This window comes from Pan troglodytes, chromosome 12, assembly GCF_028858775.2.
Source record: "Pan troglodytes isolate AG18354 chromosome 12, NHGRI_mPanTro3-v2.0_pri, whole genome shotgun sequence".
NCBI lineage: Eukaryota > Metazoa > Chordata > Mammalia > Primates > Hominidae > Pan > Pan troglodytes.
The window spans coordinates 102,968,044-102,987,041 of NC_072410.2; the positions used below are offsets into that span (position 1 = coordinate 102,968,044).

An 18,998-nucleotide genomic window follows, 5' to 3' on the forward strand; every position below is an offset into this window, starting at 1 on the left:
GAAATCTCACTCTTAGGAATTTACCCAGAAGAAATCAAAACACATTTACAGGAAGACTTGAATGCAAATGTACATAAGTTTTATTTATAGTAGACAGAAACTGGAAAGAAACCAAATATCCATTAATATGTGAATGTATAAACAAATTGTGGACTATCCACACAATGAAATACTACTCAGAAATAAAAAGGAATGAACTGACACAAGTAACAACATAGATGAATCTTAAAAGCATTGTGCTACGTGCAAGAAGCCAGATATAGAAGACAGCATACTGTATGATGTTATTTATATGAAATTCCAGAAAAGACAAAATCATAGAAAGTAGTGCCTGAGATCAGGGAGAAGGGTAGGTGATTGACTTCAAAGGTATACAAAGGAGCATTGTGGGATGATAGAAATGTTCCATATCTTGGTTTTGGTGATGATTACATGACTCCACATTTGTTAAAACTCATCAAATTGCCCATTTAACATTGGTAGTTTTATTTTTTTACTAAGAGATTTCTATTTTAGTTGAATTTAACAGAAGAAAAAGAAACTGAGGTGAGACTGAATAAATTGTTGTATTATGTCTTTATGCTGAGAGATATCAGCTCCTAAGAGATTTCTCTAAAGTTAAAAGAAATTAATGTCAATGATACCTCCAGCTGATTGAAGTCCACCCTTTCCACACTGATGTGCAATTATATGGGAAAAAAATCAAGTCCATATATGTAGGTAACAATTTCTGATTTCTTTTTCTGTTCCATTGATCTGTTTGTCTTTCTTTGGCCCAAAGCAGAATGTCTCAGTTATTATAGTTTTTAAAATAGGTCCTGCTATCTGGTACAAGTCCTACTTTGTTTTTCTTCTTCAAAAATGTTTTGTCACTCTCAGTCCTTTGCACTTCTTTTCTACATATACAACTATATAACCATGTTTAATGACTGCTTTTTTTAAAAAAAATACTTCTCAATTGTCATGTCTTTCACTTCTTTTTATCATCTTATTGCACTGGCTAGGATACCCAATACAATGCTGAATAATTAAAGTGATGATACTGGGCATTCTTGTCTTATTCTTAATCTCAAAGGAAATTTTTCAATATTTTAAGAAATCATTGCTTATTATATTTTCTGTAGACATTTTGTCGGTAGGTTTTAATAAGTATGTCTTCTTGTCCTAGTTTGCTAAGGAGTTGAATTTTATTAACTGCATTTTCTACATCTGTTGAGATTTTTCTTCAATTTGTTGATGTGGTGAGTTAAGTACTACAAGCAAGAATACTTGATAATGCTAAAAACTGCTATTCACAGTGACAATGTAACATGTAAGAGTATCTGTAGACATAGATATAACACCTAATATCTATGCTCGTAGCAACCACCTTTATAAAGCAGAAACTGCAGTGGATGCAACAAAATCAATTAATAGAAATACAGTAATAATGACTTCAATGCAATGTTGTTGCAACGATCTTTTACAGAAAACACACTTGCCACTTGATTTTTCCCTATTTTTTATGTGATGAAATAGACATAGCATAAAATTTACTATCTTAATCATTTTTAATTTTTTTTTAAAATTTTTTACAAGACGTGGTCTAGCTCTGTCACCCAGGCTGGAGTGTAGTGGCACAATCATAGCTCACTGCAGCCTCAAACCCCTGAGCACAGTGATCCTCCCACCTCAGCTTCCCAAAGTGCTGGGATTACAGGCATGAGACCCTGCACCTTGCCTATCTTAATCATTTTTAAGTGTACAGTTAAAGTGGCATTAACTATATTTATTAAGTACATTCATATTGTTCATATTCCACCACAACCACCACCACCACCACCATCCATCCATCCATCTTCAGGATTCTTTATCTTGCAAAACTGAAACTGTATGCTCATTGAACAATAACTCCCTATCCCCCTTAAAGCTGTCCCTGGCAATCACATTCTACTTTCTTTCTCTGTGAATTTGACTACTCTGGGTACCTCATAAAAATGGAATCATTCAGTCTTTTTGTGGCTGGCTTAATTCACTTCATGTAATGTCCTCAAGTTTCATCCACGTTGTAGCACGTGGCAGAATTTGTTCTTTTTAAGACTGAATAATATTCCATTGTATGAGTATACCATATTTCGCTTATCCACTCATCTGTTGATAGACACTTGGATTGCTTCCACCTTTTACCTAGTGTGAACAATACCGCTATGAACCTGGATGTGTAAATATCTCTTTAATACCATGCTGTCAGATATTTTGGGTATATACTTAGAGGTGAAATTGCTGAATCAAATGGTTATTCTTAGTATTTGAAGAAGTGTCACACCATGTGGTTGCACCATTTTACATTCTCATCAATAGTGCACAAAGATTCCAGTTTCTTCACATCCTCACCAACACTTATTTCTTCTTAATAGTTTCCATCCTACTGGAGTGGTGAGAAGTGGTATTTGATTGTAGTTTCGATTTGCATTTCCCTAATTATTAGTGACGTTGAGCATTTTTTCATGTTCTCATTGGCCATATGTGTATCTTCTTTAGAGAAAAGTCTGTTCAAATCCTTTGCCCATTTCTGCATTGGATTGTTTGCTTTATTGTTGTTTTTGGAAGTTCTTTATATATTCTGGGTATTAATCCCTTATCAGATATATGACTTGTAAATATTTTGTTTTTTACTCTGATAGTGTCTTTTCATGCACAAAGGTTTTTAAATTCTTGTCAAGCCCAATTTGTGTAGTTTTTTCTTTTGTTGCCTGTGCCATTGATGTCATATTCACAAAATCATTGCCAAATTCAGTGTTGTTAAGCTTTTGCCATAGGTATTTCCTAAGAGTTTGTAATTTTAGTTCTTATATTTAGGTCATGATCTATTTTAATTTTTGTATATGGTGTAAGAGTCCAGCTTCATTCTTTTGTAGTGGATATCCAATTTTCCTAGCACCATTTGTTTAAAAAACTGTCTTTATGCCAATAACACACTTGTTTTGGGTAATGTAGCTTTGCAGTAAGTTTTGAAATCAGGAAGTGAGTCCTTAAACTTTGTTCTTTTTCCAAAATTGTTTTGGCTATTTGGGAGCCCTTGTAATTCCATATGAATTTGAGGATGGAGTTTTCTATTTCTGCAGAAACATCATTGGGATTTTGATAAGGATTCCATAGAATCTGAAGATTGATTTATATAATATTAACATCTAAACAATATTGTCTTCTAATCCATGTACATGTCTTTCCATTTATGTCTTTAATTTCTTTTAGCAATGTTTTATAGTTTTAATTGTACACATCTTTTACTTTCTTTGTTAATTCCTAAATATTTTTTTCTTTTTGATGTTACTGTAAACGGAATTGTTTTCTTTTCTTTTTTGAGACAGAGTCTTGCTCTGTTGCCCAGGCTGGAGTGCAGTGGTGCAAGGCACAATCTTGGCTCCCTGCAACCTCCACTTCCCAGGTTCAAGTGAGTCTCCTGCCTCACCCCCTGAGTAACTGGGATTACAGGTGCCTGCCACCACAGGCTAAATTTTGTATTTTTCATAGATACAGGGTTTTGCCATGTTGGCCAGGCTGGTCTCGAACTCCTGACCTCAAGTGATCCATCCACCTTGGCCTCCAAAAGTGTTGGGATTACAGGTGTGAGCCACCATGCCTGGCTGGAATTGTTTTCTTAATTTCATTTTTGGATAGCTTCATTGTTAGTGAATAAAAATGCAACTGATTTTTGCATGTTGATTTCATATCCTCCTACCTTGCTGAATTCATTAGTTATAACCATTTTTTAAATGGAATCTTAAGAAGGACTGGTGTTGGTTCTTCCTTAAACATTTAGTAGAATTCATCAGTGAAGCCATCAGGTCCAGGGCTTTTCTTTGTCAAGAGGTTATTTTTAGATTACTGATTGAATCTCCTTACAAGTTACAGGTTGATATGGTTTGTCTGTGTCCTCACCCAAATCTCATCTTGAATTGTAGCTCCCATAATTCCCACATGTTGTGGGAGGGAGCCGGTGGGAGATAAAACTGAATCATGGGGGCAGTTTCCCCCATACTCTTCTCATGGTAGTGACTAAGTCTCACAAAATCTTATGGTTTTATAAGGGATTTCCCCCTTCACTGTTCTCTCATTCTCTCTTGCCTGCTGCCATGTAAGACGTGCTGTTTGCCTTCTGCCATGATTATAAGGCCTCCCCATCCACGTGGAACTGTGAGTCCATTAAACCTCTTTTTTCTTAAAAACAAAAAAATTACCCAGTCTTGGGTACGTCTTTATTAGCAGTGTGAGAACAGACTAATACACACGTCTATTCATATTTTCTATTTCTTCATGATACAATCTTCGTAGGTTTTTTGTTTCTAGGCATTTGCTCATTTCATGTAGTTTCTCCCATTTTTCAGCATACAATTGTTCATAGTACTCTCTTATAATCCTCTTTATTTCTGTAGAATTGATGGTAATGTTCCCATTTTCATTTCTGATTTTAGTAATCTGAGTCTTTTCCTTTCTCATAGTCAATTTAGCTCAAGTTTTATTAACTTTTATAATCTTTTTAAGAACCAACTTTTGGTTTTGTTGATTCCATTTTTGTTTTATCTGTGTTTTGATCTTTTATTATTTTCTTCCTCTGCTAGTTTTGTGTTTGCCATTTGTTCTTGATATTTAATGTTAATAAATGTTTTACTTTTTAATAAATCTGTTAATATTCCAACTGTTTTTTAATGTAATTGCTTTCCTTTGTAATCCTATGTTTTAAAAACACTTGAAAACATTGAAACGACATAGGCTTCACCACACTTGTAAAGGTGCCATAGCACAAAAAAGGTTAAGAATCTTACTCCTATTTAGAAACCCCCTTCCCAAATCCCCAATTTCCATTACATATCCTGCTATTTTCCTCTTAGATCACTGCTTTTTAGACACATAAATATTCCTGTTATTCCTTGAACAGAACAAAGCAAAACTTCTAGTCAGGTGCGGTGGCTCATGCCTGTAGTCTTAGCACTTTGGGAGGCTGAGGTGGGCAGATGTCTTGAACCCAGGAGTTGGAGATCAGCCTGGACAACATGGGGAAACCCATCACCACAAAAAATACAAAAATTAGCTCACTGCCAACCACTTCCACCCAGAAGGGATTCTTGTGCCTCAGCCTCATGAGTAGCTGGGATTACAGGCACCCGCCACCACGCCCAGCTAATTTTTTGCATTTTTAGTAGAGACGGGGTTTTGCCATGTTGGCCAGGCTGTTATCGAACTCCTGTCCTCAGGTGATCTGCCCGCCTAGGCCTCCCAAAGTGCTGGGATTACAGGCATGAGCCACAGAGCCTGGCCATCTCCACTTTTTCTTATCCCCCAAAAGGATTAACATCCCTGGCTTTATGTAGAATAGTGTACGCTGCCACATCAGTGTTTGAGTCATTCCCCAGAGGAGAGGGGAATCCCCCCATTTTTTTGGCAACATCTTGTCTTCCCTTTGCTGTTGCTTCCCCCAACACACTTGGTTTTGTTCTATCCTGTACTTCAGATTTATTTTTTGTTTTGTTTTTTTCATATTGAAAAGATGACATTGCTCCAAGAGGCAAAAATAAATGGGAACTGAAAAAAAAAGCTTTTTATCTTATTTATTTAATCTTTTAATTCACCTGGAATGAATATTATGTCAATTGGGAGCTTAAATGCTTAAATGTTTTTTTCCCCAAATGGTTAACTAATCCTCCCAATAGCACTCATTTGAATAATCTGTCCTTTCCCCATATATGTTACATGTCTTTTACAAAATACAGCCTATTTGCGGTATGTTTCTGGGCTTTTGTTCTATTGAGCTGTCTATTTGCTTACACCAGAAATGCCAGTTTACTTTTTTGTAGTCTTGCAATCTTTTAATTTCTACTAGTGCTTTTTAATTTAACCTTAATCCACTGTATTTGTATTTTTTTCAGTGGTGGTAAAAGGAAAAAATTAAAAATCTAATGAAAGCAGCCAAAAGCACACAATTTATGTCCTGTTAAGACTTCCGCATGTAAGTATCATGCTCCAAATATATTTTTCATCTTTACTTTTTATGACGGAAAGGGCTCAAGTACTTTGGGAAGCAAAACAGAATTGAGGGACGCCGAGACGATACACAGCAGGCATGTAGGGTAGCGTGGCTGGCAACTGTTCTTACAAAATTTTAATTTGAATTATACGTAATGTACGTAATAAATTACTATTTGGATTTCCCTTTGGCATAAACAGCCAGGGAATATAACTAACATCAAAGATCCCAGACTCTCGACACAATATACTACTAATCGTAACACAATTCTAGAGGGTCAAAAAAGGTAGAGAAGTTTGGACCGTGGAACAGACCTGGTGGAATGTCGACACAAAGCGTTTCAGGGTAGACAAAGCCTACTCAGAACACCCTAAACGCGGAGTTTTGCTAAGTCGGGACGCTAAAAGGCAAGGGAATGACAGGAAGTCCGCAGGCTAATTCGCCATTAAGAAACAGAACCGCGGCTTCTTCCACCTCCAGCGTCATCGGCCCCCAATTCGCTGTAACAAACGGATAGTGTCTCGCAGCATCAGACAACGGACTTGGAAATCAGTTTGCGACCACGCATCCGCGCCTTTTCTAAGAAAAAGAGGAAGGCGGGTCCAACACTGGTAACGGCAGAAACATAGTTCACAGGGGCCACTGCAAACGCCCCGCCAGCAGCGGAACCGTTATCTCGCGAGACGACGGATCCCCATAAGGCACAAACCTAGCGCCAAGGTTGGCTGTCAAGGTAGATTCTAGGGTGTGGAAGTGGCTTTGTGGTGCCACCTCTAACCGCTCGGAGGTCAACCCCCATTCTACACCGAAAACTAGGCCTTGGCTGCTATGGAAGGACAGCGGCAAGAAAGCCACGCAACCCTAACACTCGCCCAGGCTCATTTCAACAATGGAGAGTACGCGGAGGCCGAGGCACTGTACTCCGCTTACATTCGCCAGTGCGCTTGCGCGGCCTCTAGCGACGAGAGTCCCGGGAGGTAACTATCGCGAGACCTGGGGCCGCGGCGACCCCGGGTGGAGGCGACGTTGGGGTTGTTTGGGCTCCTGTCTTCGCCTCTGGAGCTCACGGTCGGCGCTTGTTATAACCCAGCACTAGGACTGAGCGGGCGGACGTTCGTCTTTCTAGAAAGGCCTAGGCGAGGCCTAGGACGAGGGCGGCGGAGAACGCGGGGAGAAGCCCACCCGTGAGGAGCCAGCTGCCGCGACGGTGCGGGGAGATTCCGGGAACCAAGCCCTCTGCGCGATCCTCGGGCGCGGGCCGCCGCCTCTCACCCCGCCGTCTCTCCTTCCACGTTCGTCATTCGCACCCAGAGACTTAGGACAGATAGGAATTTTCCACTCGTGATTTTAGCTGGCGGGAAATCCGCGACCTGGGAAGGGAAGGGGTCACGGCTGCGTAGGGCCACAGTACCGCGACTCCCATCTCAGTGTCACAGCGCAGGCTCTTGGTGGTGTTTTTCACTTGTGAAAAACGTTTAAATATGTGGAAGAGAGCATAACGAACGTCTAGGTGTTTATCACTTGGTTTAAGCATTATCAGTTTACCTATTGTATTCATCCATGGATGTTTCAGAAGGAACCACCATGTCATCATCACACAGTTACTTAATATCAAGTCGTCAGTGTTGGAACCATTCTGATCGACTAATAAGGTGTTTTGTTCTTTGGTTCGCTTTTCGCAGTTAGTTCAAGTCAGGATACACATCAAGTCTTTTTAAGTCTCTTCTCCACCTTCCCCTCTTTATTTGTTGAGGAAACCGATTCTTGTGTCCTTTGAATTTCCGTGTTTTGGACTTGCTGACTGAATCTCTTCTGTCATTTAATGTGGTCATCTGTCTCATATTGCTGTGAATTGGTGGTTAAACCTTGAGGTTTGATCCAATTGAATTCAGATTCAATATGATGGCAAGAATACTTTTTAGGTGGGTGTGTGTACTTTCACCAGGAAGCACATAACGATTCGCTGACTTTCTCTGATGTGAGCGGCGTCACCTGTTACTGTCTGCTTGCCCAAAGCATCTTTTCGGCTTGTGCCTGGATGTGTAGCATTTGTTTTTACTCCAAGTCTTGCCTTGAATGGGCTTGTTGATGGTATGGAGTGGATCAGGATGAGAAAAGAACAGAGAGGTTGGTTGAACAGCTTTTTGAATAGTTGTGAGTTGTCTGTTGTGGTTTTGAGTTTTCTGGACAGGATGCCAGCTTGTCTTTTGTATGAGGCTTAACTAAACACTAAGGACTTGATTCTTACCCTGTTTGTTACACTTACATGGAATTAAACCAGAAAGATAAAATTGCCTTCTCATTTCAATAACACACAAGAATAATAATAGAAGTTTCTGAACAGGCAATAAGATGATACCATCTACTTTCCTCAGTGCACCTCCCTCATAAAAAAGATAAGTAAACATAGAAATCGAAACTATTCATGTTTCAAGCTCTAAGAGTAGACTTACCTAGTAGATTTTAAAAAGTATTCGTCAGCATCAGGTATGCTGTTGCTGTCTAGTCTTGTTATTCTTCCTTCTTTGCACCTCTCAGCCTAAGAACACAAGTGTCTGTAGCATATATAATAGCTATGCCTTACCAGCACAGGAAAGACAGTTTGTCATAGCACAGTAGAAGGGAGTTCATCATGCCTGAATTCCAGTCTTGGCACTGCCACATGGCTAATGTCTCAGCCTCAGTTTTTCATCTGTAAAATAAGCTTTTGATAAAATTTTAGGAACTCATGGATTGAAACTGAATTCTGTCATTTCACCTTTTCCCCTTCAATTTATCTTTTGGAGCTTACATTTATTTTCTAAGTATTGGGTCACTAAATCATTTTGAAACAATATTTGCAATTTTTGAATGCCTTTCATTCTGAATGGTTTGTGACGTTTTCTTTTAATATCTGAAGTATAGCTTTAGTCATAAACCTAATTTCCAAAGTGTGTGTATATATATATACACACACTTTATATATAAAAAATATATATACACACACTTTATATATATAAAAAATATGTATTTTTTTTTTTGCGAAAGTTAGCAAATCCTAAAAATTCACATTTGGGTTGGGTAACTTGAATGAATTCCATTATAATAAATACTATCATTACAAAAATTTTAATATAGCAAATTTCGGCTTCAACTGTTAGTCCATTTCTTTAAAATATGAAACAAAATTTCCACATGAAAACGATTTTAGAATTTGATTTAATGAGATCTAATTCTAAATCTAACATTTTATGATTCTCTACATTACGAATATATAATTAGTATTAAAAACATATAACAATAATTTTGAAACTTCGATTTAATGACTAAAACCTTACTGGCATCCTGAGATTGCTTTTTTCTTCAAACTCTCTACTGGGAGCAGTTCAACTAGTGTCATGTCACACATAGGTGAAGGGGAGTGGTACCGTCTTGTAATCTAGGTTTTAACGGGGGTGCTTAGTGGCATCCAGAAGTATCCTTACACCCAGTCTCCATCACAGCTCATAGAATAGACATTTTCTAAAATTGCGACAGTTCCTCTCCATCGTTAGCAAACTTGGTTTGAAGGAGGCCCTTGGGCTGTGAGTGCCTCTTAGGGTAGCAATAGTTACAGTCCCTGTCTGAAATCTCAAGGATCAAGATATTAAGAGAAGTAGCTTTTATTTACACTAACTGCATTCACAGATATTTTCGGAGGACTATACTTTTTACTACGGGGTATTACAAAGAAGTGACAGATGAATTCTCTGTTTGGTTCTAATTTGAGAATTGCTTTGGGAAAAAAGAAAGGGAAACAATCATCCCTGACTGAGAGCAGAGGCACTAATGTTCTCTGTGCAGACTATTTGTCCTGTGCAGAGAAAGGTTCAGGGCAGCCAGAGGCTGTGACCTGTTGAGCTGGTGGCTGGTCAGAGCTACCTGGCTGTACAGCCCAGGAATGGCTGCTAATTTAAAGCTCTTTGGGCAACCTCTAGTTCCCTCAGGTGCAGAGCCAGTTCTGCACAAAGGACATCCAAACTGACTGGAGCCCTGAGGGGGTCTAAAGGAGCCCTCCCTCCTAGCAGGAAGCCAGCCTGGCATTGGGGAGGATGCCAGCTGAGGCTGGAGGGAGGGCAACTCTGTCCCCAGAGATAACTTCCTGGGGATCATAGCATGTTGAATTTTCACTTAGCGTTAACTTTAGTTTTTTATTGGTGGAAAATGATTTCAAATCTCATTGTTTTAAGATCACTTAAAAATTTGAGAATGAAATTGATTCACATTGTGACATGTCCATAGCAAACTCGGGCTTTGGGCTGGCTTTCCCTCTTTGCTTAGTATTTATCTGTTCTGTCTTCTTTGCCCTGCTGGTGTGTGCTTAGAAAAATGAACAATCATTTTAATGTTATATTCAGCAGAACAAGTTGGCAGTGAACACACTGTAAAGTTAGTATGCTTTTCAGGTTGACGTTGCAGTGGTATAACCCTGCAAAAGTAGATAACAGGGTTAAACAAAAATTGATTTTAGCTCTTTATTTGTACGTTTTTTCTTCAGCTTGGATTTTCAGTGTTGATGCTGCATGTTATAGGCTGTGAAGTTTGACAATACCCAAAAGAGAATGAAAGTGGAAATGAGAGGAATTTGGTAACACGGTGTTTTTAATGTGAACTTTTTGTTTAAAGCAAATGCAGCCCTGAGGATTTGGCTACTGCATATAACAACAGGGGGCAAATCAAGTACTTCAGGGTTGATTTTTATGAAGCCATGGATGACTACACATCTGCCATAGAAGTCCAACCCAATTTTGAAGTTCCATATTACAACAGAGGGTTGATACTGTATAGGCTGGGTAAGATTTTTTTTTCTTTTTGAGTTTTGTCATTGACTGTATTCTGTTATTTCAGAGCTTTCAAATGTTGTAAAACTAACGTGGTAATCAAATTTTAAAGTTCTATGAAATTTAGGTTTAGAGCTTGGAACAAAGGAAGTGTCCCTGAGTTTATTTTAGGCTTTTGATAGGCGTTATAGATCACAGCAGAGCACTGGGGTGGGAATTGGACCTGGGCGCAGGAGCCGGGGTGACCCCATTACTTTGTGCTTGTGCATTCCCAGCTGTGAAATGAGGGCAATTCAGATGTTCACCTGTGAAACTTTTCTGAGTTAAAATCTTTGAAGACACACAAGACAATAGAAAGTGAAGTTTAGATTCTTGGATTAAAGGGACCATAGGTACTGTTTCTTCATTTAAAGTGTCAAAAAGAAAATTAGTTCCTGTTTCTTAATTTTACTGCAATTATGTAAAACAGGTGATACAGTTTTATTAAAATTTTAAGATGATTGATAATATTTACCTGTTAAATCTCAATAAATAAACCCATAGCTAATTTTAGGTGTATTATTCCCTAAGGACACACAAAATTACTTTGATATACACATCTCTATATTATTAAGATAAAAAAATTCCTTTACTAGAAGTGACTGAAAGCTCATAAATATAAAAGCAAAAGTACATGTATCAAAGCTTTTCCATGAATAATATATAGAAATACTCAGTTTCTTTTCTCTTTTCCATTTTTTGGGTTCTGGTACAGGATATTTTGATGATGCTTTGGAAGATTTCAAGAAGGTCTTAGACTTAAATCCTGGATTTCAAGATGCTACTTTGAGCTTAAAACAGACTATTCTAGACAAAGAAGAAAAACAAAGAAGAAATGTTGCAAAAAATTATTGATATTTTTAACTTAATGGAAGTATTGATTCATGATCCTTACATCTGCATCTAGTTATCAGTAATTTAAAGTAGATATTGAGCTATTTTGATTTATATTTAAGAAATTAATACATTAGCACTGAAAGTTAAATAGTGTGTTTAAGGTAGTTAATTTCAGGTTGAATGGGTTTTTTTAATGAAGTGTAAATAATACCAATGTATAAGTGTATATTATTATATTAAATATTATAGTAAAAAGGAATGTGTGATGTTTTCTTCAGCAAAACTATTTTTATGATTTTTTTATTCTCAACTTTTTATTTAAAAAATGTTACATCTGCAGAAAAGTTGAAAGTATAATAAACTCTTCAGTTAAATTCATGAGTTGTTAATATTGTGCCACATTTGCTTTTTCTATTTAAATATATAACTTTTTGCTGAAACATTTGAAAGTAAGGTGACGAGGTCACAGTACTTTGCCCCTAAATATTTCAGCCTACATTTTCTAAGATTGAAGACATCCTCCTTTCTAACCACAATACCATTATAATACCTAATCAAATGAATAATTCTGTAATGTCAGCCATATCCAGCCCATATTCCAAAGTGTGTAGATTTTTATTTGGATCTAGTGCCAATCAGGTTTCAATTGCATTTTTTTTTTTATGTTTCTCTCAGTTCTTTTAATCTAGTCCCCTGTCCATTTTCTTGCCCTAGCATTGGCTTTGAGAGAAAGGCTATTTTATATAGCTAGGCTAGAGAGACATAACATTTAGGCTTAAAAATAAACATGTCCTACAAGAGAACAATTTGAAAGAGTTCAGCTTGAATTACACTTGATTTTCTCAAGTAATCATTGATAAAAATAGGTTAAGATTTAAATATTGAACACATTTTCTGTCTCTGGATAATGACAATTGTTATCAACATTTACGGAATACTATAAGCCAAGCACTGTTCAAATCTCCATAATAATTTGGTGATCAGGTAGGAATGTATAGAGAGGTGAGGAAATGACAAAAAGCACTTAGTAAGTATAAAGTTTAAAAATCTTTTATTTTGGTGCTGCCAACAATTAGGCCCTTATGAGGCTATCAAAAACCGGGAAGAACTTGAAGGGAAAACAGACTAACACCAGCCATATGCCATCTACATTTTTTGTATTTTATTGTTGTTTGGCTTCCAAAGATTTAGACCCTGCATCTCAGATCTCCCAAACTAGTTTATTACTGCTATGGAAAAGCTGTTCTGTGGTGGAAATTACCCGAATCAGGAGAAAGGAAAGTGTCTTTGCTTCGTGTCTTCAGAGGAAGGCGCAGGGTAACTTCTGTGGCCTCAGATGCAATCAGCAGCAGCAGCCTTAAAATGCTTTTTTTGTGTGTGTATGAGTAACCTCATGAAGCAGAAAAAGTAATTGCCCTGTTTGTAGCTCATAAGTAATATCTGGCAAAATACATGGAGAGTTTGGGCTGTAGGTAAGTGAATATTAAGAGGAAATTAAGTTTCATGGCCCAGAAACAAAGTCTCTGTTTCTGGAATTATTCACACTTTCCAAAATGGGTTATATTTGTTGGAAATCTAAAAAAAATTCTAAAATTGCATTAAAATGTAGAAAAATCCTTCTTAGGAAAACTTTTTTTAAAAGAGCAAGTTTCCTAGACCTTGGGAGGGAAAGCTTTAAGCCATTCCACCCAGAGAAGCAAATGCTTAATGTTTAATTTTATTTTCTCTTGACTCATATTCTCTTTACTCTTGACTGGGATCAGATGGAATATGAAAAGGAAAAATTGTTTTACATTTTCGTGTGGTTTGTTAGATTATATTCAAAATTTCTTCATTCTTTATCAGAAAAAAAAAAGTCACTGAAGTTCAGAATCAGCAGTTGCTGATTGTAGACCCAGGCACTCATTTTCTCTTGTCTTGTTACTGGAAATAAAGAATAATTCATTTACCTTGTTTAGCGTTGAAACTTTAGGCATTATTCAGATTCTAAGTTTCTGATTGACCAAATAATACCTTGGATATTTACCTTAAAAGATATTCATTACCGTTCATATTTCCCACATTTCAGTATTCGTTATTTCCTTTTTCTTCTAGAAAAGTAACTATGTTTTCTAATTTTTTCCTTTGTAAAAACAAAAGAATTGTGGTTTGTTATAAGGTTTCTCTTTCACAAAGTGAGGTAAGATAGGATAAAATGGATTTAAGTTACTTTTGAGTTTAGAATATTACTCCTAACAGTAGTTGAAAAGTGTGGAGCTATTTGTTTTTTTCTGAAATTTGGAACTGAATAAAACCCTTTATGATAGCAAAGCAGATATCCAAGTCAGTCTTTAGTCATTATCTATTTGCTCTTTTGCTCTGTCTTTTTTGGTTTTCTGTTTTTCACTGGCTTCTCTACCCTCTCAATCCTAAATGTAGCCTTGGCTCCCTGTCATTTTGTAGGTCTTAAATCTTTCTCCGTGGGCATGATATATTTCAACCCCACCTACCACTCAGCGTTTACACTGATTCTTGTCTCAATGTCTCCCTTTCTGCTAAGTCTAGCCCCCTTAAAAATTTAACTCAGAAGTAAACAGTTTGTATATAAACCGTAATAGCATTTTTTTTTTTTCTTTTTTGAGACAGGGTCTCGCTCTGTTGCCCAGGCTGGATTGCAGTAGCTTGATCACAGCTCACTGCAGCCTTGACCTCCCTGGGCTCAGGTGATCCTCCCACCTCAGCCTCCTAAGTAGCTTGGACTATAGGCATGCGCCATCATGCCCAGCTGATTTTTATATATTTTGTAGAGATAGGGTTTCACCACATTGCCTAGGCTTAGCATGAATGTTTACTATGCTAGTTTTTTGTTTTATTGAGAATAATTCACATATCATGTAGTTCACCCATTTAAAGTGTACAGTTCAATGGTTTGAAAGTATATTCAGAGTTGCTGCACCATTTTTTCAAGGTTTTTGGGTATCCTGGTCTTGCATGCAAACTGCGCTTAAAGTTACAACACAGAAAAAATTTTATGCAAATTAATGACTAAACATGAGAATGTTTCAAAAACAACAGCTCATGCACAAAACAGATCTAAGAGTCCTAAAAAGTGCTGCTTCTGGCTTCATTCAAATATGTCGCATGATTCCACTTTGTCTCATGTGATGCTAACTAGAAATGTGTTGAGTAAATCAGACGGCTTATCTCTGCCTGAAATGGATGCTGAATTTAGTGTGTTTAGGTTAACATATTGCTACGCTAAACAAATTGTTGACAAACGTGTAATAGCTTTTCAGGAGCATAGTGAAAAGTTGACTGAATATTTGCTATTTAAACTAGGTGTGTAATTTTAACAATTTCTATATAAATTCACATTTTGGTGTTTTCTGTGTTTCTAAAAAATGTGACAGTAAATTGTGAGAACAGAATGCCCATAATTTAAAATGGCAGTTGGTAAGAGAGGGAGAGTGAGATTTGTTAAATTTCAAATCTAATGTTAAGGGACTTCAAAGGACACCATTTCACTCTACAGAAAGGAAAGAAGGATAAGTATAGTCTAATTTCTGTTTTTGGAAAAACAAAGCAATTGATACAATTAAAACACATAGTTTATCCTTTTTAAAATCACAAGAAGGTAAAAGAACACGTCATGTAGCAAGACGAATTATAAAACAAGCAACCTGTAAGGAAGCCCCAAAACTGAAATTATGAATGTGGATATAAAAGTAAAATAGGAACACAACAGTGTAATCCCAGGTTTATATGTGTCATCACAAAATCATAAATACAGCAGTTTAGTGAAGGTCTTATTCTGCATAGAGGATGAAGCTAAGAAATTGAGTAACTTGTGCAAGGTTGTGTCCAAAATCCATATAAATATTTGAAACTGCAGTAAGTATCAATGTTTTTGCTGCTGGCATCAACTCACAGCAGATATGTGGACTTTTTTTTTTTTTTTTTTTTGGTCCTGATAAAAAATTTAAATTGCTCATAAAATGTTTTAGTACCCAGCAAAGGAGTATCAGAATAATACTAAAGTATGTTTTTAAATAATGGAATGTTATTGCAATGCCCACATTGCTTGGTGGTCATTTTTCTTATTAAAAACAGACACAAAAGATGGTGAAAAACAGATTAATTTTAAGAGCAAACTCCATTTGGAAACTAGATAGCTACAGCTGCCAATATGTAAATTTTTATCTTATGTCAAAAAAAGCATCCAATACGTAGAAATAAGGCAAAAGGATTTGCATGGCATTTCAATATCATCCCAGCAGACCCACTCAACGACTGTTTAATTCTTTTGGGGGGCCATGTGTGTGCCTTTCTTTGATTTTCTATTTACTCTTGATTAGGGCCCAGACTCTGAGAGGTTGCATGTAACTTGCAGATTTTTGTCCAGAGGAGATGCAAATGAACTCTGTCTGGTAGAAAAGATAACCCCAAAAGTTTTGGCTATATTGCCCTGAAGAACGTTAACCAGTTTTGTATTTAACCTAGCAACTTTATTCCCAAATTCTTTCTTCATGGGCCATAAGCACTCAGTTATTCTAATGCTCTTTTACCACTCTGGCGGTTCTCTATTAATGAGTTAAACATTTTTCACGTTTTCATTCTATATTCTTATAAGAATCATGCTTAACTTTAAAAAACATTTTGGCCCTACTACTGAAGAAACAACAAAAAACCCTTGGTATGGTTTGGCTGTGTCGCCACCCAAAATCTCATCTTGAATTGTAATCCCCATAATCCCCACGTGTCAAGGGAGAGACCAGGTGGAGGTAATTGAATCATGGAGCGGTTTCCCCGATGCTGTTCTCGTGATAGTGAGTGAGTTCTCACGAGATCTGATGGTTTTTAAGGGTTTGGCAAGTTCCTCCTTCTGTCATTCTTCCTACTGCCTTGTGAGGAAGGTGCCTTGCTTCCCCTTCTGCCGTGATTGCAAGTTTCCTGTGGCCTTCCCAGCCATGCTGAACTGTGAGTCAATTAAACCTCTTTCCTTTATAAATTACCCAGTCTGGGGCAGTTCCTTATAGCAGTGTGAAAACGGACTAATACAACCCTTAAGTAGAATTTATTATTACATAGTCACATTATTTCTAGCAGGAATAAAAGCCAAGGGGGACTGAAAAGCTTCAGTTTTTTTTTTCTGTTGCTTTTTTTTTTTTTTTTTTTTTTTGAGACAGAGTCTCGCTCTGTTGCCCAGGCTAGAGTGCAGTGGCGTGATCTCAGCTCACTGCAACCTCCACCTCCTGGGTTCAAGGGATTCTCCTGCCTCAGCCTCCTGAGTAGCTGGGATTACAGGCGTGTGCCGCCAAGCCCAACTCATTTTTGTATTTTTAGTAGATACCGGGTTTCACCATGTTGGTCAGGCTGGTCTCAAACTCCTGACCTCATGATCCGCCTGCCTCGTCCTTACAAAGTGCTGGGATTACAGGCGTGAGCTACCGTGCCAGGCCCACCTATTTCTTCAAACTATTCAACAATTCTTGTTTGGAGTGTGTGGAGGCTTGAGCTCTGGCTGAAGCGAAGTAGAGGGAAGGCCATCACATTCAATTTAAACACATGCAAAAAGTACTCCTTTTAAAAGTGGCAAACCTGCAGAATATAAGGTAAAAAGCAGTTCCTGTCTATCCTTCTAGGCCTTTTTCTTTGTACAAATACATGGGCACATGTATGCAGATACATGCGCAGAATTATGGTATACATATTATTCGGTAACTTAAATCACTTATTTTGAACATTCTTTTGTGTAAGAACTTAGAAGTCTACCTTATTCTGCTTTGACACATAATTTTTAAAGCCGCATGAAAAGTGCTTGCCAATTTCTTGATATACAATTAATACATGGCTATGGTAATAAAAATTAAAACAGTACAGGAGGTATAAATAAAAAGACCCCCCGCCTTTCATATTTTTCTCTACAGCTAACCATTTTTAGCCAGAATAACTAGAAACGAAGGGTTAAAAGGCTCCCTTTCCTATGGCTGCTAGTCACATCTTGAAAAAATTACTATTCTGTTCACCACCTGAGTGGCTCTTTTCCCTCTAGGCAATTTTGACTCCTGTGTACCAAGAATACCTTTGAATATATTCTTTTGGCACCACATTTATTTGGACCTATTTCCACTTTATTGGAAAGCTCTTTTTAAGATCACAGAGTTGATGTTGTGCAAACTTAAAGCATCCCAAACGGAGTTCCTGGTCCTCCCCCAGCACAGCTAATGGCAGCTGTACTGTCCCGCCTCTCATGCCAGACTTGGTCCCAGTGGCTCCCCAGCGGCAAACACTGTGGGTTCCTACCTTGAAACAGATCCCGATTCCAGCAATTTTCATCTCATCCGCTACCACCCAAAGCCAAGACATCAGCCCCTCTGTATTGCAAGTCTCCTGCTTTGTCAGTTTTACCTCCAAAGTCAGTTTCAACACAGCCACCAGAGTGAAGGTTTGGGAGTGTGCCATGCCTTCTCTCAGTGAGAAGCAGAGTCTTCACAAAGACTCACGTTGAGGAACTTACATGTGCTGTTTTCTCCCTGCCTTACCCCATGGCCTTATCCTGGCCCTTCTCTGACCACTCTCTTTAAAATAGCAAATCCCCATCATACTCATCTTTTTTCTGTTTACCGAAACCATGTTCTTATTTTTGTCTTTCCCACACTGGAAGGCAAGCTCTGAGAGGGCAGGGATTTTTGTCTCTTTTGTTTACTGTTGTGTCCTCAGCACCACGGCCTGGCATACAGAAGGGCCTTACATGTGTTGAATGGATAAATGAATTCGTTATCATAATCTGCTCAGTAACTTGCTATTTAGAGCTTACAGATTCATCACTGGCTAATAGGTATGGGGTGGATAAGTGTTTGACCCCTTCTCAGCTGACCTTGAGAATAGGGCCTGATTTATAGTTCAGCATTGATTTTATTTAAAACAGGTCACTATTCTAGTTTAGAGGAAAAAGCCCCTCTAAAAGACAAGGTCAAATTCAGCAGGTAATATAATGTTATAAACTATAAAGGTACCTGTTAGGAGTTGAATTGGGCCCCCCAAAAAGATATGTTGGAGTTTTAACTACCAGTACCTCAGAATGTGACCTTATTTGGGAATAAAGTTATGACAGATCTAATTAGTTAAGAAGATGCAGGTGGAGTAGGGTGGGTCCTTACAGATACCTTGTGTGACTGATGTCCTTACAAGGAAAAGGAAATTTGGACACAGACACTGGGGAGAACGGCTTGTGAAGACAGAGGTGGAGACTGGAGTTGTTCTGCCACAAGCCAAGGAACACCCAGGGATGCCCGAAACTGGAAAAAGCAAGGAAGGGTTTCCAGCTCCCCAGGGGTGAG

The 18,998-nt window shown here is 37.8% G+C and overlaps 1 protein-coding gene across 2 annotated transcripts; it reads left to right on the plus strand.

Annotated features, from left to right (window-relative positions):
* The first annotated feature begins 64 nt into the window (after positions 1–64).
* TTC32 (tetratricopeptide repeat domain 32) lies at positions 65–11,934 on the plus strand. 2 transcript variants are annotated; one of them, XM_001138097.6, is made up of 3 exons: positions 65–6,981; positions 10,649–10,815; positions 11,558–11,934. In XM_001138097.6, the coding sequence occupies exons 1-3, from the start codon at positions 6,833–6,835 to the stop codon at positions 11,695–11,697; spliced, it is 456 nt and encodes a 151-aa protein (XP_001138097.1). In that variant the 5' UTR covers positions 65–6,832; the 3' UTR covers positions 11,698–11,934. The 2 variants fall into 2 exon arrangements, with proteins under 2 accessions (XP_001138097.1, XP_009440333.1); XM_009442058.5 differs by lacking the exon at positions 65–6,981 and adding an exon at positions 6,988–7,656.
* Positions 11,935–18,998: the final 7,064 nt, after the last annotated feature.